The sequence below is a fragment of the Mobula birostris genome, chromosome 25, assembly GCF_030028105.1.
Source record: "Mobula birostris isolate sMobBir1 chromosome 25, sMobBir1.hap1, whole genome shotgun sequence".
Lineage (NCBI taxonomy): Eukaryota > Metazoa > Chordata > Chondrichthyes > Myliobatiformes > Myliobatidae > Mobula > Mobula birostris.
Window position 1 is genome coordinate 39,750,465 of NC_092394.1, and position 21,619 is coordinate 39,772,083.

The 21,619-nt window shown below is 41.5% G+C and overlaps 1 protein-coding gene across 1 annotated transcript in view; it reads left to right on the forward strand.

The window, feature by feature from the left end:
* The window catches only part of vps37d (VPS37D subunit of ESCRT-I), a 56,687-nt gene extending 39,260 nt beyond the window's left edge, over positions 1-17,427 (forward strand). Inside the window, exon 4 of the mRNA XM_072243509.1 lies at positions 10,413-17,427. Within this exon, the coding sequence (XP_072099610.1) occupies positions 10,413-10,916 (504 nt within the window). The 3' untranslated portion in view covers positions 10,917-17,427. The remainder of the gene's footprint in view (positions 1-10,412) is intronic.
* Positions 17,428-21,619: the final 4,192 nt, after the last annotated feature.

Consider the following 21,619-nt stretch of genomic DNA (forward strand, 5'->3'; position numbering starts at 1 on the left):
ATATGTGGCATAAACTCAGTGGCAACTTTATTAAGTACATCTGTACACCTGCTCATTAGTGCAAATATCTTATCAGCCAATTACGTGACAGCAAATCAGAATCAGTTTTATTACAAATTTCTAGAGACATGCTGGTGATGATAATTCTGATTCTGAGTTGCTGTCACGATTGGCTGATAAGATATTTGCATAAATGTACAGGTGTACTCAATAAAGTTGCCACTGACTCTATGCCACATATCTCTCCAAGCAGCGTAATGACTTTCAGCCTTAGTTGAATTTAGTAATTACTATTTTTTCCGAAGAGATGTATGTATACAAATATACAAATTAGAAACAGGAATAAGCTACGTGTCCCTTGAGCCTAGTTGACTATTTAAAGATTTAAAGGTGATCTTTGTTTGTTACATGTACATGGAAAAATAAAATGAAATGCGCCTTTTGCATAAACGACCAGCACAGTTTAAGGGTGCAGTGGGGACAGTCCACAAATGTCGCCATGTTTCTGGTGCCAACATAGCATGTCCAGAACTTACTAATGCTAACCTGCATGTCGTTGGAATGCAGGAGGAAACCAGAGCACCCAGAGGAAACCCACGTGGTCACGGGGAGAATGTACAAACTCTTTACAGACAGCAGCAGGAATAGAACCATGCTTGGGATCGTTGGCGCTGTAAAGCAATGCACTAACTGTGATAAGGTCAAGACTGATTTCCTTGTAAACAAAACACATTCCCTTCTACCTGCCTAATCTTTTGCTCCCTGTTTATCAAGATTCTTATCTAATTCTCCTTTAAAATGTTCAAAAACTCCTGTTTCCTTTTGAGGAAGAAAATTGTAACAGTTTATCATCCTCTGGGGGCGGGGGGTGGAATCACTTCCTCTCTGCCTTAAATGGGTGATCCCTTATTTTGCAACAGTGACTCCTAGTACTAAATACAGGTGCCCCCGTTTTATGAAAGTTTGCTTTACACCACTTCGCTTTTACGAATGACCTACATTAGTACCTGTTTTCGCTAACCGAAAGAAATCCGAAGAGGATTTTCACTTTTTCGAAAAAAGGCATCCGCTTTAAACTTGTGTTTACCCCGAGAAAGACTACCATGACCATGAAGCCTTGCGCGGGCAGGTGTGTGCGCATGCGTGTACATGCTGATTTTTTTTTCCGCAGATCGCTTTTTTGGCTAAACCTTCCCGATTCTGATTTTATGTGCTATTTGTTATGATTTGGTAGGTTATTTTTTGGGTCTGGGAACGCTCAAAAATTTTTCCCATATAAATTAATGGTAAATGCTTCTTCACTTTACACCATTTCGGCTTACGAAAGGTTTCATAGGAACGCTGTACATTCGGATAGCGGGGGAAACCTGTACTCTCACAGATAAAGCATCCATTATGCATCAGGGTTTTGTATGTTTCAATTAAGTCCCCTCTCAATGTTTATCTCTAGAGGATAGAAGACTTTACAATCTTCAGTAGACCTTTGATGCCTGATATAATGGCAAACAATACACTTTCCCAGCTTTTGTATCCTATTGTTCTAATGTTAACTTTCGCCATGCTTGCTGCACCTGCGTACCCTTGAACACCCAATTCCTTAGCTTCTCAAAGCTCTGCAAGCTCTTGCCATTTAGATAATCTTTTTCAGTTTCCTCACCAAAATGGATAATGCAATATTTTACGATATAATATTCCATTTGCCACACTTTTATTCTTTCCCCATTCACTCGTTCCATTGATGTCTCCTCATGCAGCCGACACAACTTACTTTCCCACCTGTCTTTGCGATTAGTGATCTTAGCTGCCAAATGTTTGGTCCTTGGCCCCTAGGGCTGATCTGTGTGGCACTCGTTCCTCTATCCGTGCTAATATGGTATCTCTTACACTGAGCTTTTATTTTCCATGATAATCTTTGATGTGACACCTTGTCAAATGCCATTTGGCCATCTGAATACAGTGCATCCCTTTATCACAGCACAAGTTGCTTGTTCCAGGAGCAACAATGAACTGGTCAGCCAGGATTTCCTCCTGCAACACACACAAAAAATGCTGGTGAACGCAGCAGGCCAGGCAGCATCTGTAGGAAGAAGTACAGTCAACGTTTCGGGCTGGGACCCTTCGTCAGGACGAACTGAAAGAAAAGCTAATAAGAGATTTGAAAGTGGGAGGGGGAGGGGGAGATCCGAAATGATAGGAGAAGACAGGAGGGGGAGGGATGGAGCCAAGAGCTGGACAGTTGATTGGCAAAAAGGATACCAGGCTGGAGAAAGGGAGAGGGTCATGAGACGGGAAGCCTGGGGAGAAAGAGAAGGGGGGGAGGGGAGCCTGGAGGGTGGATAGTAGGCAGGGAGTTATAGTGAGAGGGACAGGGAGAAAAAAAAAATATTAAATAAATAAATAAGGGATGGGGTGTGAAGGGGAGGTGGGGCATTAACGGAAGTTAGAGAAGTCAATATTCATGCCATCAGGTTGGAGGCTACCCAGATGGAATATATGGTGTTCCTCCAACCTGAGTGTGGCTTCATCTTTACAGTAGAGGAGGCCGTGGATAGACATATCAGAATGGGAATGGAACGTGGAGTTAAAATGTGTGGCCACTGGGAGAGGTTGCTTTCTCTGGCGGACAGAGCGTTTCTCCTGCAAAGCCACTTTGATTATACCTAATTACCTTGGATGTGCTCTGAGACAATGCTTTTAATAATAGCTTCCAACTGTTTCCCACTGACAGATGTTGAGCAAACTATCCTGCTTTATTACTTTCCTCCTCCCTCCATCTTTGCATATAGGGGTAGGCAGTATGTAGACTAATTTCATTGTGGTTAGGGCTCCTGAGATTGCCCACTATAAATAATGTGGTCATGGGAAACGGATGCTGGCTTATGGCCTCTTGAAGACACAAATACTTGCAACTGATGGCACCCGAACAGGCTGCCATAAATACACAGAATGCCATTTTAGTGCATGTTTTATGAGCAATTCAACCTCAAAGCCTTTATATTTTAGTACATCCCTTGATCTTTAGATTATAATGCATTAAAAGGAACATTAGTTTCTTTATTTTATTTGATGGGTCCAATCAAACCAATGGAAATTCATTTTTATCAGAATTGGGCTGCATTATGCCTTAATTTATTACCAGTGCAGTCCTATCAGAAATAATAGACTTAACTTTGTCACTCTTTCTTCAGCTAATTCTGAACCTGTAAAAGCTGATTAGAAGTTCTGTGCATACATTTCAAATGGGTGCCAAAACCATCATTTTCTCCCTGAGTTGTCTTCATTGCCTGTTTGTGATTATTAATTACCATTTGAAGTCCAAATGATTATACCACAGCTCATACCAGACCAGCCTTCAATCTTATCGTGGATCCTGCACAAAAGCCGGACGAGAAAAATCAAGTCAAAAAGAGATCAAAAATCTGGAAAACTGAATTTGCGTTGTTCCGAGTGCATTAAAATTTAAAACACAGGCAATCTGCTCAAAGGAATTAGCAATGCTGGGTTATCTCAGAATCCCAAGAGGATTTAGAACAGATGGTATGTGTGGTTATCAGAATTCTCACCTGCCCTGGGTGAGAGAGCACACTGAATATTTATATACAGAGCTGTACAAAGGGAACAATATCCAAATCCACTCCAAAATAATTAAACGTGGTGAATGGATATGAGCGGACACACAAGGATGTGGCTTCTGCCTCATCCATTTGGCAAGGACATAAACATATGGTTAATGGGGAAGGATTTGCACTGTGGAACACTTTATTGTAACTTGGTGCTCTCTTTATGTTATGATGTACATGAACACGGGAGCTGTTTTCACACACAAGTGATCCATCCATACAAGCAGCCAGTTAATTTTGTTTCAACTTTTTTTTCTTGTTTAGGGAAAGATATTGCTTGCTTTACTGAATGAAATCTCTCCTTCATATTGTGCTTAAGAATTTCTAAAACCTGCTTAATTGTACAAATAACACCAACATTTATCAACCTGAATGGTGCATTTTTTTTGCATCGGAAGTAGGAAGATTGTAAGGGCACCAAGACTTGTACATTAGTTAGGTTAATACTTCAACGTAGTGCGCAGAATGCTTACTGTACTTTATCAATGAAAATGCTAAATATACTCCAGTGTCTGTTAGAAGATCTGGCTAGGGTAGGATGCAACCTTAAAAAAATACAACCGAGTCTTCAATCTGCCTGTCAGGTGGTTAAGATAAGACCCTTTGTTTAGAGACAGATCTGTAGAGGTTGCACAGTGGCATAGCTAGTAAAACTGCTGCCTCACCACTTCAGTGACCCAGATTCGATCCTCACCCCTGATGCTGCCTAAGGTTTACACGTTCTCCTTCAAAACACATGGGTGTGCTGCAGAAACCTTGATTTCTTCTCACATCCCAAGGATGTGTGGGCTAGTAAGTTAAGAGGCCACTCTGAATTGCTCTCTGGGAAGAATTCATAAGAATATAAAACGGGATCAGTGTATGTGGCTGCTTGATATTCAGCATGGGCACAGTGGGCTTTTTAAATTTATCCCCATCCACACTTGTTAATGCCTGGATTTAATTGGAATATTAGTACTTGATGTTTTCCCAAGTTATTTCTTTGTTTGGGCGGAACTTGGTTGGTGTTTCCTGAACAACACAGTCCATTAGAAGCAGGCGGAGACGCGAGAGACTGCAGATGCTGGAATATGGAGCAAAAAAGAGCTGCTGTGAGAGCTGGATGGGTCAGGCATCTTCTGTGGAGGGAAATTTTCCGTCGATGTTTGTATACAAAAGCAGGACAAATGGAACAGTATCCAAATCCACTCCAAAATAATTAAACGTGGTGAATGGATGTGAGACAGCAAACAAGGATGTCGCTTGTGCTTAACCCATTTGGCAAGGACATAAACATGTGGTTAATGGGGAAGGATTTGCACTGTGGGACACTTAATTGTAACTTGGTGCTGTCTTTATGTTATGATGTACATGAACGCAGGAGCTGTTTTCACACACAGGTGATTCATACAAGCAGTTAATTTTTTTCATTGGGTTTTTTTTGTGTTTAGGGAAAGATACTGTCTGGTTCATTGGAGGAAGTCTCTCCTTCAAATTGTGCTTTTTGGATTTGAAACCTTTCATCAGGATTGGACAGTACAAGGCCTTGACCCAAAACCTCGACTGTCCATTTTCCACCATAGACACGGCCTGACGCTTGAGATCCTGCAGCAGTTTGTAGGAGCAGGTGTCTGGTGAATGCCCAGCAATATTAGCATCGTTGGCGATATTTCTTTAACATTGCAAGGGCAGGGCAAAGCAGAATTAAAGGAAAACATAACAAATTGAAAGGGGATTTTAAAAGTCAATCAATAAAAAAATCAGAAACAAATTAAACCAACCTGATAAACTAACAATCTATATGGGGAGAGAAAGTACCCAGGTTCTATAATTGTGTAACATTAAGTTCAACTATCTGTTTAGATTACTTATCATTTGTGTTATATTAATACAGTATTCCAGACATGACACAATTTTATTACTTAATATTGTTATTCTTTGGTTTCTAAACTGAAAATTGAATTAAAACGTTGGGCAAGCACATAAATAGGCCAGATGGTCCCTCAAGCCTGCCCCCATCATTCAATATGATCGTGGCTGATCTGTCCCAGGCCTCAACTTCCCTCTGTGTCAGTTATCAATAGTCCTCAATTCCTCATGCTTCAGCCCCTCAAAGATTTATTTACCTCCTCTTTGACCCAGTGACCTAGCCTCCACAACTCCGTGTGCAGGATTCCAGAGGGTTTGGCTGCAGTCTGTTGGAAGAAGTTACTGTACACCTTCTCTTCGTTATCTATATACCTTTCCGAACTGAAATCATCTACAGGTGTCCCTCCATATGTAATAGATACCAGGCAGCCCTATCGCTCCATTCCATCCACCATCCAACTGGTTTTCCATAATTTCACGAGGCTGTCAACTGTACCCTTCTCTAATTCCCCTGTCTCCGTCACATACTCCAACCCTACAATCCAATCCCCTTCTCAAGTTGTCCAGTCTTTGGATATTGTGTGCATCTCCCTCTCTTAACCCCTCTGTCGACTATGCCATCAAGTCACATACCTTGCGGCTCTCTTCATAAAGCCACCCACTTCTCTAACTTTTGCCTATATTGAGATTCTCCTTCAAATCCAGTGCGAAGGCTGTAGACCTAGCATCTTTCGATGGCATAATGCCTCTTACCCCACAGGAAAGCACAGTTATTTTCCATTTTCAGTATACTAATTAGAATTTAATATTGCTGCCAGTCAGTCACACAAAGTTAGAGACTGCAGATGCTGGAGGTCTAGAGCAACACACACAATACTGCAGGAACTCAATGGGTCAGGCATCATCTACAGAGGGAAATAAACAGTTAGTGTTTCGGATGGAGACCCTTCATTGTGCAGTCCCGAGTTTCCATTAACCCTGTACTAGGCCACGTGGTTGTATTTGCCTTGGCCTCTCTCACTTAGGAAAACAGAAATCCTTAAAGATCCAGCAAGCTGAATAATTACTTGCGTGGTGTGAAAGTTCAAGAAGCAAATTTGAAGCTTGTTTAAAATTCATGAGGCCCATAATTTGAAATTTTTTAAACGTCATGAGGAATTTTCGAACATCTTATAATGAATAAGAATCAGATTTATTATCACTGTCTTATATGATGTGGAAGTTGTTTTGCAGCAGTAGGGGAAGTGCAAAGATATAAAAATATTATTAATTGCAAAATTAAACAGATAGTACAGAAATAAAAAGAATAATGAGGTTGTGTTCATGGATGGTTCAGAAATCTGATGGCAGAGGGGAGAAAGATTTTACTTAATTGTTGGACTATGGGTCTTCAAGCTCCTATATCTCGTCCCTGATGGCAACAACGAGAAGAGGGCATGTTCTGTATAGTGAGGATCCTTCGTGGTGGATAGAGTTTTGTCCGCTGTGTCCATACACTGATCTTTAACGGACAGGATAGTCATGTCATATGCCTGCTTCTCAACAATGTAAAAATGTCACTGGCAATCAGCCTCCGAGCTTAACTTCTCAGCATGTAAATAGTTTTAGTGTAACAAATAAACCATGGGCATTTTCATATTTTAATGCCCTTTTGGAAACATTACTTGGTTAAAGTCAATGCAGCCGTGATATGCAAAGTTGACATGCAAAGCAAACACAAGAAAGTCTGTAGATGCTGGAAATCCAAAACAATACAAGTACAAAATGCTGGAGGAACTCAGCAGGTCAGGCAGCACCTATGGAAATGAATAAACAGTTGACGTTTCAGGCTGAGGCCCTTCTTTGGGATTGAGAGGGAAGGGCAAAGACACCAGAATAAAAAGGTGGGGTGGGGGGGAGGGAAGGAGGCCAGCTGGAAGTTGATGGGTGAAGCCAGGTGGATGGGAAAGGTCAAGGGCTGGAGAAGAAGGAATCTGATGGGAGAGGAGTGAACCATGGGAGGAGGGGACGCAGGTGAGAAGGAAAAGGTCAGAGTGGGTAGTGGGAATTTGTTTACTGGAAGGAGAAATCGATACTTATGCCATCAGGTTGGATGCTACCCAGACGGAATATAAGGTGTTGCTCCTCCACCCTGAGGATGGCCTCATTTGGCAGAAGAGGAGGCCACCTTCCTCTTTGACGTGTGCCCGATTAATGCAGTGCAGCGCAGTGTTGGAATGCTGATAATCCACATCTGGCTTTTACGTTCATTACTCTCTTCTCCCACCCTCCCTTTGATTTACCGATGCCTACGTTCTGAGAAGTCTAGCTGGAAGCAAGAGATCACTCCTCTGCAAATGGCAGCCATTTCATGTACAAAGAAGCAGTTCCCTGATACATGAGGAAGCCTAGAAAATATTGTCCATATCCCCACCTGTTGAAGATCTAGTGGATGAAGCTCAGCACCGAAGAAGAAAATTGAAGTCCAATGAACTGAATGAGTAAATCTCCGCTATATATGTTTTCAATTTTCTTGCAGCATATTCTCGAAAAGTTTTTTTTTGTGAGCTAGCAGTATGTCATTACAGAAAGCCTTGAGGAGATAGAGACAGTGCTTCACTACCTCAGGAAGTTGTGGTCCACTCTGTCTCTGGTTGCTGTTCTGCAGCAGAAGCCACACGTTGCCTCACTCGACTGCAGAGCGTTTCTGAACAAGGCCGTGAAGCTCAGTTTATTTCTTGCACCGTGTTTTACACAGGAAATGCTTTCCCCTCCCCCAGCTTGCTTGAATGCATCATGAGTTGCTGCCTGAAAGGATGCAAATGCTGCAGAACGTTCCAGTAAACTACCAGGCAGCTCGGAATACTTACTGCAGGGTTCAAATGCCATTTTGGGGCAGGTACCGTTGTTAAAGGAGTTCCTTAAGGGAAATCCTTTGTTTTCTCCCCATCTGCCTAATCAATCCAGTTGACTCCTAATTGGTACCTGTAATGGTTTAGCAAGCCATTCAGTTGGATTGCACAAGCACATGACTGAAACTGGCCTGACCATCTGGTAGTGACTGGACTTGGACGGCATACGTGCACTGTGCTCCTCAATGACACTCTAATGCAGGGGTCCCCAACCTTTTTTATGCCAAGGACCAATACCATTAAGCAAGGGGTCCGTGGATCCCAGGTTGGGAACCCCTGAACGAGGGGGTTGTGTGCAAAGTGGGAGAACTGTCTTGCAGACTGTGGCAAATATTATGCAGATATGAATGCGGAAACATTTCAGCAGGAAGAACGGGGTGTTGTAATGTAGACTGGGTGGTCCAATTATAATAAAACAGTACAGGAACTGTGGGTGTATACTAGTCTAAGTCACTGAATGTTGCAGGGTAGTTTTAGAAAGCTTGTGGAATCCTGGGCTTCACAAACAGAAGCAGAGACAATGAAACAGATTTGGTTGAACCTCTTTAAATATTGATCAGACACTCTTTTCATTTCAGGCCTTAGAGAAGCTAAGAAAAGATTTGCTAAAATGAGGTACTTCAGGGATGATGTATCTTGTATTGTTTCCCCTGAGCACAGAAGCTGAGAGGAAATTTGCTGTACAAAAACTTACATGTGATAAATGGAGAAAAATTATTCTTCTAGCCGAGGGGTCAAAGGCCAAGAGTTAAGTTTTAAAAGTTCCAAGGTACAAGGAAGCATTTTTTAAATATAGTGCAGATTCTCTTGTGACTTTTGAAAAGGAACTAGATAAACATAAAAAAAAAGCCTTAAGTGTTACTATATCCACTAATAAATCTGAAATGCATACGGACAGTACGGAGAGAAATGGTAACCTCATTGTGTTCCCAGACTAGCAATGCAGAAGCCTCAATAGATGATCTGCTTAAATCTCACCTTGGAATCTGCACAATTCAAACTTGGAATGAAAAAGTTAGCATCGGTTAATAAATTAAATTTGGAATTAAAAAAAAAGCTAGCTTCAGTAACAGTAACCAAAAGCTCCCATTGTAAAAGCTTACTTGGTTTACCCGTGCCCTTCAGAGAAGGAAATCTGCCATAATTGTCCGTCTCCAACTCTATTTGCCTCCAGACCTAATGATGTGGTCTTGTCACACAGGGCGGGGGGGGGGGAGGGGGGGAGAGGCAATGAAATATGCACTTGCCAATGGTGTGCAGATCCAGTGAAGCAAGAGGTATATTCACCAGAGAGTAAACCAATTAACAGCACTTGATTTACTTATTGTCATGCACAGCACGGCTGCACTCTGACCGTACCGCTGTGGCAATGTGTGGAAATGTATTTCAATGCCAGAAAGCACAGCGGCATCATAAGCAGCCCTAACAGTGCACTTGACTTGGCTGTTACATTTTGACCTGATGATAGCCCATGTACTGAGCTTATTCGCTTCTCACTGATGATCCTGATCTTTTATTGGCATGTATTCAGAGGAGATTGCTGAGGCATCTGTTGAATCCTGTGATACCCTGTTGCACTGCAAAACTCTGGCACAGTATTAGGACCTAGAGTCAAAGAAAAGTACAGCACCGAAACAGGCCCTTTGGCCCATCTCGTCCATGCCGAACCATTTAAACTGCCTACTCCCATTGACCTGCACTGGGACCACAGCCCTGCCAAGTATGTACCTATCCAAGCTTCTCTTAAAAGTTGAAATCGAGCTCACATGCACCACTTGAGCTGGCAGCTTGTTCCACACTCTGGCGGCCTTCTGAGTGAAGAAGTTTCCCCTCATGTTCCTCTTAAACATTTCATCTTTCACCCTTAACCCATGATCTCTAATTGTAGACCTTCCCAACCTCAGTGGAGAAGCCTAAACCCTCTTTGGCCACCAGATCTCGATCAGACTTGGGGGAGAGCTTTCAGGGACTTTTCTTCTGATCATAGTGTGTTTTGGGGTCTACCTTGCTCCAGGTTCAGAGTTTATAATGAGATCATTTTTTTTCTTTATAGGAAATCACCGACACATTCTTGGCTGATAAGATGTCACTGGAGAGCTTCCTGCAGAGGTTCCACAGGACGAGAAAACTTTGCCACGTGAGGAAAACTCAGGTGGAGAAGCTGCAGGAGCTAATTAAAAAGGACAAACGGAGCCAGCAGCGGTTAGTGCAGCAGAGGGTAGAGCAGCGAACAGCCTCCCAAAACGCCGCCGCTAACCTGAGAAATGGACCTGTGCGCCACGTGCTACATCAGCGTCAGGGCTTCAAGCCTGCCATCGTTCTGACCTCGGAGACCACGAGTCCATTCCCTGCATCTTCGCCTGTTCCTCAGAGCAAGAACCTGCCTCCGCTCAGCCCGCGTGACCACCAGCCTGCAGCCTCACAGCCTGGCGCTCCCCTCGTACCCCAGGCAGTTCGCTCAGGCCTGCGTTTGTTCGGCCAGATTCCTTTCTGGACCCCTCGGCCATTTAAGATTCAGAGGGAGTACCCCGTGCAGAAGCAACCGCCCTACCGATAGGAGCGTGCGCAGGCCTTCCAAATATTGTTCTATGCAAGTCATTGCAGATGGGGGAACAACAGAATAACACACTACAGGCAAAACCCGCATCTAACGTACCTTGTCGGGTAAGGAAGGAAAAAGCAATTAGCTGGAAGACAGTCTTTGAGTAAGAGTCAGTGGGGGAGAAATGGATTTTCATTTTGGGATCTCAGATTGCTCCTGAGTGTGTTTGCAAGATAAGAGGTAGAATCCTGATGCGGTATTTAGCAATAGTTGTTCAAAGGACTGACGCCATCTGATTAAATGAACAATGTCTCTTCGTAAGTGGTTAATTGTAGAATTTGTCATGAAGGAATATTTCAAACTCCCCCTTTATAGTGGTGGATTTTCTAGTTTTAGTTCCAGAGGATCATTCTCTGGAAATGTATCCACCTTCCATGAGGAGGCACAGACTGGTCTGGGTTGTACAATCCATGAATGTTATTGAGCATCTGGGAGACTTGAAGAATTGTGTTAATTATCTGCTTTGTGATGTAGCCAGTGGAATGAGTAGCCTGAAAATGAAGGTCGGTCTGACCTGTCTTGCTCACAGGTACGAGTTTCCTTGCATGAAAGATAAACGTGGGTGAGAAACTGGATGGCCTCACTTCGATCCAATTGGGTCAGTATTGCTTTGCTACAGCTCAGTTCTGACTGGATCTGGAGCTGTTCTGGATAACGGCCGATGAGGCTGAGATGAGAACTCTCAGACATGATCCTAAATGAAACAAGGCATCATCTCCTGAAATATCTGCCTCTGGTGATCATAAGAAAGGTTAAACACAGCTCTTGAATGCAGTCTCTGGCAATTAATTCAATGGTGGGAATTTCCCCTCAAGTAGAAGTCAATAGGACTTATCTTGGAGGTAACCGATCTGACGTGAAAATGGCCTGCAAGTGTGGGAGTAAATAGAATCATTGAACATGACAGCACAGAAACAGGCCCTTCAGCCCATCTAGTCTGTGCTGAACCTTTAATCTGCCTAGTCCGATTGGCCTGCACCCAGAGCATAGCCTTCCATACCCCCTTCATCCATATACCTATCCAAATTTCGCTTAAATGTTGAAATCGGCCCTGTGTCCACTGCTTATGCTGACAGCTGGTTCCACACCCTCACCACCCTCTGAGTGAATAGGTTCCCCCTCATAAAACTCCCCCCCCCTTTGTAATTACTACGCTAGTGTTCATTTGGTGCTATGTGTCTGAAAGGAAATAGGTTACATTAATTCCTCAGGGTTATTTTTTTATCTGCATGTGTCTCATGCATGAAAAGAGCAAGAAGTGTACATGTAAACAAGCAGACTTTGAACAATTTGGCATAAATCTCTTTTCTTTAAGTCTGCTGTTCCACCTGCTTTTGGCAATTCCTGTTCATTGTTAATGCTGGAACTGAGTATGCAACTCCTAATTGACAATTAGTTGTCCAGCAAATAACCCTGCTGCCTGACCTATAATGATCCACAATCTAGTAGCTGAGATGTGTGCCGTATGTAAATGTCACTGTCATGGATTTAAAACCATATTGAAAAAAATAGAAATCAAGTCACTGACATGCAAGTTATAAGCAGTTACAATTTCCCTTGTGAATGATTTCAACAAATTACAAGAGGCAGCACTTGACCTGCATTTACTGCATATTGAGATCAGCTCTGTTAAAGAGATGGGCCAGGTTAGTAAAACACTAGATTGCTTTGAGAAATGTAACACATGATTTAAAAGTTAATGCAAATGTCAATAAAATTAAGCCACTCATTAAGTTCACAGCCAGTTTCAAACTTGTATTAGCTTCTATATGGAATTAATAATTTGAGCAATTACATTTATCTGGCTGCTTCTTGGCTCCATACCAGTAGGTGTAAGAATAAAGTATACAGATATTAGGGTTTGGACGTGTCCTGCTTCAGTCTTGAACTCAAAGTTATTCCTACTAGGACTTGCAGTAAGGTTTCTGACTTTGAGCAGTCCAATGGATTGAGTCCTGCTGGAAATTGAATGGAATTAACTCTCGGTGATACTTCTCCATTAGCAGACATAGATTAGTAAATGACCTTACCGCTTGATTAAAGGGCTAGGGAATCCCAGGAAACAAGATAACAATGTATTAAAATTCCTCATCCTTGAGTGTAGGTTGTTTCAGGATTGCTCCCCCAACCCTTCTGAATCACGTTCAATTGTGCCAGCTAATCTACACAAACTGGACTTACTCAAGCAGCGTATAAGCAATCAGATTTTGTTTGTCATTTGCTGAGAACACTACCACTCACCTTCATGGAATACTTTATGCCTAGCTAAGATGTCTTATCTTTACATAGAAGTCATAAGATAGAACAGTTCATGAACAGTTACTGCCCCTCAACCATCAGGCTCTTGAACAAAAGAGGAGAACTACACTCATCTATTGAGATGTTCCCACAATCGGTCTCACTTTAAGACCATAAGACAAAGGAGCAGAAGTTGGCCATTCGGCCCATTGAGTCTGCTCTGCCATTTTATCATGAGCTGATCCAATCTCCCATTTAGTCCCACTCCCCCGCCTTCTCACCTATCAATCTCTGCCTTAAATACACCCAATGACTTGGCCTCCACTGCCGCCCGTGGCAACAAATTCCACAGATTCACCAACCTCTGGCTGAAAAAATGTCTTCGCATCTCTGCTCTGAATGGGCGCCCTTCAATCCTTAAGTCATGCCCTCTCGTACCGGGACGCTTTATCGTGTTATTTCATGTTGTCATTACTTATTGCTATTTATTTATATTTGCATTTACACAGTTTGTTGTTTTCTATGCTCTACTTGCTCTTTCATTGATCCTTTTGTAGTTATTATTCTATAGATTTGCTGAGTTCCCGAGGGATAAAGAACCTCAGGGCTGTATGTGGTGACAGATATGTACTCTGCTAATAAAATTTACTTAGAACTTTAGAATGTTTGTTGAAGGCCTGGGTTTAACCAGTAGTTTTCTGACTCAGCCACAAGCATGCCAACAGCTAAGGCTAGCTACTGTTCAGAAAGATAAATTTCAAGCTTTCAGGATGGATAACATAACATTTAATTTACAAGTATTGGATTTGCTTCACAGGATGCTAAACTAAAGAGTGCAGAGGCTAACGCAGCAGTCAGCATGAATTTAAAATTACTGGGTTCCAACCCATTAATCCTCTGGAATTCTCTGAGGAGGGAATTACTGAACCAAATTGATAGGGAAATATAATATATTTAGATTTTCAGGAGTTCCTTACTAGTATGAGGCTGTTAAGAATGGTTAAGCATCATGGAACAAATAAATTGAATTTAGTATTGGATAGAAAGGAAGATGCTGAGATTTTGGAAGGAAGAAGCTTCTCTGGGAGCAGTATTGCATCCACGATGGTTTATTATGGGTGCCATTCAAAGATCAAAAGTTCAAAATACATTTATTATCAAAGTACACGTGTCACCATATCCTGCCCTGAGATTCATTTTCATAAAAAAAATACAGTAGAATCAATGAAAAACTACACACAAAGACTGATAACCAACATGGAAAAGAAAACAAACAGTGCAAATACAAAAAAAAGAATAAATAGCAAATAAATAATACCGAGAACATGATTTGTAGAGTCGTTGAAAGTGGTTCAGTTGTGGAATCAGTTCAGCGTTGAAGTGACTGAAGTTATCCACACTAGTGTGGGCACGTGGCCAAGTGGTTAAGGCATTGGACTAGCAACCTGAAGGTCGTGAGTTCAAGCCCTAGCCGAGGCAACACGTGTTGTGTCCTTGAGCAAGGCACTTAACCACAGATTGCTCTGCGATGACACCGGTGCCAAGCTGTATGGGTACTAATGCCCTTCCCTTGGACAACATCGGTGTTGTGGAGAGGGGAGACTTGCAGCATGGGCAACTGCTGGTCTTCCATACAACCTTGCCCAGGCCTGCGCCCTGGAGAGTGAAGACTTTCCGGGCACAGATCCATGGTCTCGCAAGACTAACAGATGCCTTTTCTTAAATTTTTTTTGTCCACACTGGTTCAGGAGTCTGATGGTTGAACTGGATTGCAGTATTTTTGCTAGGAGAGTGCATCCCATGTACAAGTTTCTGACACCTGTTGCTGTCATCAAGCTAACTTCGAAGAGATAAATAGCCTTCACATATATTGGAAATACCTAAGAGTCATTTGGATAGTTTAACAATTATTTCCTTGATGTCCCATATTTCAGTGTCTCCAATTATCAAATCTGGAACCATGGTTTGATCTCAACCATAGCTCATTGCTTCTCAAATCGTATTCTTAATTTGGTTACCTCGCCATTGAAGGAATAGGAGGCAGATGTTAATGCAAACTTTCCGCTGGTTACCATTATACCAATGCTGACCAAAACTAAGCGTTAAAATGCTAAGACTAACATGTCACACTGAAGCAAAGCTGAACTTCAGAAAACACTTTTGGGAATCTATTCAAAAACCTTAATAAATAATCTTAAAAAACACTCCCTCCCCCACCATGTATTGGATACAAAGCTCAGCCTTTGTGCAATCAGCTGATGGCATGTTAATTAACTCTTCGGGAAAAAAAACAAAGTTTCAACATTTGATTAGGAATGTGGTTACGCTGCTGACTGACCTCAGATGTATATGGAACAAAGTGTTTAATATATGCAAAGGAAAGGCTGGAAGTTCTGGGGATAGGGAGAAGGCAACAGCCCAGGTAGAAGGTATAGCCCACATATGGGCAGAGGGTGGTGAATTGTCACAGATGGCTGTAGAGGCCAAGTCATTGTGTATATTTAAAACAGGTGTTAGGTTCTTGATTAGTAAGGGTATCAAAAGTTAATGGGGAGCAGACAGGAGAATGAGGAGGAGAGGAATGATAAAGCCATGAGGGAATGGCCTAATTTTGCTCCAGTGTCTGACAGTCTACAGTCTAAATGATGTGAATGATAAAGCTGTGTGGGTGGTTGACTTTTCTGGAGTTTTTGTTTGATTATTCTAGGATGTGAAGATCATGAAGGCACAAGGAGCACAGGGCTTTTTTTTGTCGAGAACAGGACAAATTGGTCTGAAGGCACTTGTTTCCATGCTGTATGACATTATGACTCCATAACAATATTCCACTTAGATTTGAAGTCAAGGTTGTTAGTTATTGTGGAAAGATTTTGCTGTTTAATGATGGCAAAACTGGGAGTGCTTCTTCAAATGCTTCAAAGAAATTCTCGAGATAGGGATGTCAGAAAAAGTTGGGAACTGACTGAATATAAATTTATCAGATGACTCCTGCTACTCGTAAACTGGCAGAGAATTAAAACACTCTCTGGGTGTAATGTAGACAAGGCAGGTGAATCTCTTCTAGGCTTTTCCTTCTCTATTGCCACAAATTTAATGTGTATTTAGTAAAAAAATAATTATGTCCACAAGCCTTTGCAGTGGAGAAGTAGAGGAACCCTAAGGAAATTCATGAAGCATCTAATTCCTTGAATACCCTGCTGCCAGTTGAAAATATTTACTTAAGGCCAAAAATAATACTGTCATGATTTATAAACTGGGGGAAAAATTATCAGCCATGAAGGAATATCTGATAGCCTGGGGTTGTTTAGAATCGAGGAAGCCAATCGAAACCTTAATTAGTATCTAAAATATTGTGGGCCTTAGATAGGGAATGAAAGGAGAGAGCCATTTCAGCAATAAGTTTGAAGCTCAGAAAGTAAAGAAATATTTTCGCTCTCCAGTCAGGCAAACTCATTGCATGGATTTGGGTGTATTTGCAGAATGCCTCGTTACACTGAAAAAGTATGTAAAAGGGCTTCTTAAGCAGTCCCTCAGGACTGATGACAACCTGCTTCTATTCAGGGTCTGCAAGTTCTGATGAGGCCAAAGCAGGATCCAGGGTACCTAAGTTCAAGTTTATTGTCATTCAACCATATACATGCATGCTGCCAAGTAAAACAAGGTTCCTCTGGACCAAGGTGCACAACACAGTCTATATAACTCACACATGAAGTAATATTACCACAAATAAATTAACAAAAACTAAAATATATTCCAGAAGATTGACATTTAGCATAAGGTGCATTTACAACACAAATCAAAGAGTAAACAGTATAATGTGACTGGTACTTCATTCGTGATGAGACGTGGGTGGTGCCAGGGAGTTCAGTAATCCCTTAGGCTGGGGGAAGAAGCTCTTTCCCATCCTGACAGTCCTTGTCCTAATGCTGCAGTACCTCCTCCCTAATGGTGGGGGTCTAAAAGATCACAGGTAAGCATGAGGTGCTCGATAAATTCAGTGAGTGAATATTTTGGGACATGGATATTTTGGGATATTTTGGGAATATTTTGGGACATTTTTGCTGAGTTTCTCCATGACCGCAATGAAGAAATTTTGGGGAGCCAAAATGTTCTGCTGCAATTTTAGGTGGTGATTGATCAGATTTCCAGAAAGTTCAAGGGTCCTTTTCCTCCTCTTCTGATAATCTCTTTCTGTAACAAAACTTCAACTGGTGGTGTAGCCCATTCATTTAAAGTCACTTGTTTTATTTAGAAGAAGCTGGAGCTGCTGGCCTGGAAGAGGAAACTGATTCTGCCTCTGGACCTAGAGATTTTTCTGAAACAGCATTGTTAGTACCCGTCCACTGCTTCGAGTTGCTGTTGTAGATAGATCATGTCTGTCAAGCATACAAGACAGTGGGGATCACTGTTACCTAGTAGTGTATGACCTTTGCCCCAGGTTTTGAGGACTGGAGCTTCAATCACCCTTTTCCTCTGAAACCCAAAACCTGTGCTGGTGCAGTGGAAACAACCATGAAAGTCTCCCTTTGCAAAGTGGTGCTTTCTGAGACCTGGGAAGCAGTTCACATCGACCAAGGTTTCTTCATGATCATTTATTTTTGGGGGGCAGTGTTGTTAGAGGGTGGTAAATGTAATATTTATATCGCGGATTGATTCAGTGTCTGGAACCCTGGCCTCTGACATGTATACATGCAAATGTTGTCAGTGCATTGCAGCTCAATGACTGAGGATAGAATGACCTTGAACTTGGCTTTGGAATGAAGGTGGGTTGAACAGTTTCCTAGTCATCCCCTCTAGTAGGAAGCTTGTTGAAGATGAGCTGCAAAAAAAGAAAGAGTAGAGAGTTGGAACAATGACAAAGTCTGGCTTGACCCTGATCTTTGGTGGACCTGTTGCTTAGAATAATGGTTTGCATGCCATCATATACCAGATGTACAAAGGAAATACATTTTAGAGGGAAAATCAATCTGAGAGAGATACTCCACAATTTGTCTCAGCTGATTAGGACTATTACTATGATGCTACAAACTGAGACTTGAGAAGTGAGATTTCACTAGAGATGTCTTTCTCAACCAGAATGGACAAATGGTCAAATGCCATTTCATTGCCACATGTTTCTATAATTCCATTAAGATCTTTTGAACCTGTGCCAGCTCTCTGTAACCTCAGTGATCTTAACATAATTGCCATTCCTTGGGGCAATGTGTAAATACACATAACCAAGTATCATTGCAAGGGTTACTATGGTAATTGCAACTGCTTAAATCTGTGAGTAGCTAAGTTAGTTTGCTATTAACATGGAAGTGATTTCTCTGAAATTCAAGTCACATTCTACCTTACCACAGTTCCCAAACAGCAACAGTGATTCAGAAGTAATTTATTGGCTGTGAAAAGTAATATTAATGCTCTCTGTAGTCTCGGATTGTCCTTGGGTGAAAGTCACAGAGAATATATTAATTATTTTTCTTGCTCTTCAAATGGCAGGCAATTTTTTACAGGTTCTTCCTCATGCAGTGCTGACACCAGTTTTTGGTTTAGTCTCCCTTTCTGCTGAATCACTTTGGCCCCACACTTTTGCAACTTTATCTAAGCTTCTTAAAACTCCACTGTTCCCACTTTATCTGCTCTATCTTTACTTCAGTCCTTCACTCTCTATGCCATTATTGTCCAGCGTTCAAGAGCAGGTAAATAATCGTCCAAAATTTAGTGTTCGGAGTGAGAGGTATTGGGGCAAAGTAGAGGTTCTTTGTAAGCACTGTGAGGAAAGATAAAATACAAATTGTGGAAGGGCCTGGGAGGTGTCACTGGCAATGAGTTAGGTCACAGCAGAAATACCAGTTTTGAGGTTTTTTTTAGGAATGATGGTGAAAGAATGTATCATGTACATGCACGGTTTTGTACGTGATTTCAATAAAAGATCTTTTGTATCAAAAATGTAGCAGGTGTGTTTGTTTCCTAATGCCTTTTCTCACTGCAAAAAGATGGTGAGTATTTTTTTTTCTGAAGGATAGAAAGTTTTCATTATTTGTAACATTTATGAAAAGGGTGGACTCCTATGGATTGCAAATCAATTATTGATTCAGTTCATAACAACCTTTGATATATCTTTTGAATAATTACATAATCCGTTATTTCAATGAAGACTTCTGGCAAGTTTAAACAGATAGGTTAACTTGTGTGGAAAACAGCAAAGAAAAACAGGAATGTGTAACACACAAGATGCTGTAGAAAGCAAATCAGGGTGCATCTATGGAGGGAGATAGACTGGAAAGCTAGAGAGGAGAGAGATGGTATGGGAAGGGGGATCAAGAGCTGGCAGGTGATTGGTGAGGAAGGGTGTTGCTGGGCAATGAAGGAGGATATGAGAGCGGGAATGATGTCAGTAGATGGAAGAGTTGAAGAAGATTGAATTTGACAGGAGAGGATTGAATAAGATTGAATCTGATAGGAGAGGGCTGAAGAAGATTGAATCTGATAGTTGGGGAGGGGAACTTGTAGAAACACTGTGTTGGTTATGGGCAGACAGAGAGTAGAGAAGGGAGAGGGTGATAGGGATCAAGAGTAAAGAGAAGAAAGGGTCAGAGGAGGAGCAATTGCAGGCATGAACATTGAATTTCAGACTTCCAATAACATTGATCAGGAGCTAGAGCCACCCCAGATTTAAGATAAAGCGTTTGAGAAACTATGAAGTGTATAAGAGCAGACAATGGCTAACCAGGTTAAAAAATGCTCAAAAACCTGTTACTGAAGACATGGTTGGGTGACTACATGTTTGCCTGGTATCCACTTTGCAAAAAAAAACTCAATTGACGATGAAGTGTTGAATTATAAAGGTTACAACAGGGTCAGAATTCACAGAACTCATACTAATGACAGATTTAAGCCTCTCATTGGATCATGCACAATGATCGACTGTCATGTTGTGCTTTGTTCTGCAACTTCAGCTGCTTTGCTGTTGCCTGCATTCTCTTTGCCTTTTCTGTTGTTTCCCAAGTGTAGAGTTCCGCTCTTCATCTCTTCACTCAACGCCTAAAGTTCTGGCTCTGGTTCTGGCAGAGCTTTGCACTGAAGAGAGAAACAGGGTACTTAAAATTTCATGATGATATTTTGCTGAATAAATAGTAATGACTTGCAGTGTGTGAGATGGGAAGGTAACTTGCAATGGAAGAACTAGAGGTACTTATATTGTAACTAAACATTCTAGATTATGTTTCAAGTCTGAAAGGAGTGTCCTCATCATTTGAGTTCCTTTTAAAAACGATATAATTCTTTAGAATATTAGTAAATAAAGGTACTGGCTGTTGTGTTATTGACACGTGCTAGTAAGGAAGATCCCACAATGGTGAAATTGGGTATTACAAGAGACCTTGATAGTACTAGCTGGCATTGGAGAGACCTGACTTTTCTGCTGATTCCGGATCACTCTTCATTGCTACCCAATATCAAAAGAACCCAGGTTATTATCCAGAGACTCAACATCACCATTGTGAGAAAACGGATTACCGTTCAGATATAATAGATCACTATCAAGACTTTAAATTGTTATCTAGAGATAGCAGATTGTGAAAGTCAAGAAACTGCAGATACTGATAATCTGAAAATAAAAAAACGCCAAAATGGTTAAAAAAAATTCAGGCAACGTATGTGGAAAGAGAAACAGTTATAGTTTCAGGCCAAAATCCCTACAGAACTGCAAAAGAGAAAACACAGTAGTGTATTGGTTAGCACAACGCTTTACAATACAAACAATCCAGGTTCATTTCCTGCCACGGCCTGTAAGGAGTTTGTACATTCTCCCCATAACTGTGTGGGTTTCCTCCAAGTGCTCTGGTTTCCTCCCACAGTCCAAAGATGTACCAGTTGGTAGGTTACATGGCCACTGTAAATTATCCCGTGATGAAGATAGGATTAAATCAGGGGGTTGCTGGGCAGTGTGGCTCGAGAGGCCGGAAGGGAATATTTTGTGCTGTAACTCAATAAATAAAATAAATAAGTTTCTATAAATAACGGTGAAGGTGGAGAAGGTAATGGCAGAACAAAGAGAATTATGTGATAGATTGAAATGACGTAGCTATTAAGGAGTAGTTAAGGTCCTTTCATCTGCACAATGAGTCGCTAATGTTGTTAAGTCCAGGTAGTATTGCAGAGTCAGTATCAGGAGTGCAGGGGTCATGTATCTATTTTTTGTCTGTATAGTGCGTTGGGGTGTGGTAGCAAATGAGTATAGTTACATTTTCACGCTTGGCGTTAGTTACTTGGGTTAGCCAGAAGGAATGAGCCACAGAAAATGTTATTACTTTGTTAACTGCGAATTAGTTAGGCAAACTTCGCTTAAGTCGCTAACTTCACATATTGGAACACTAATTAAACTTAGTATCGCATAGTTATATTGCTTATTGGAATTCTTAGTTATGCTGACT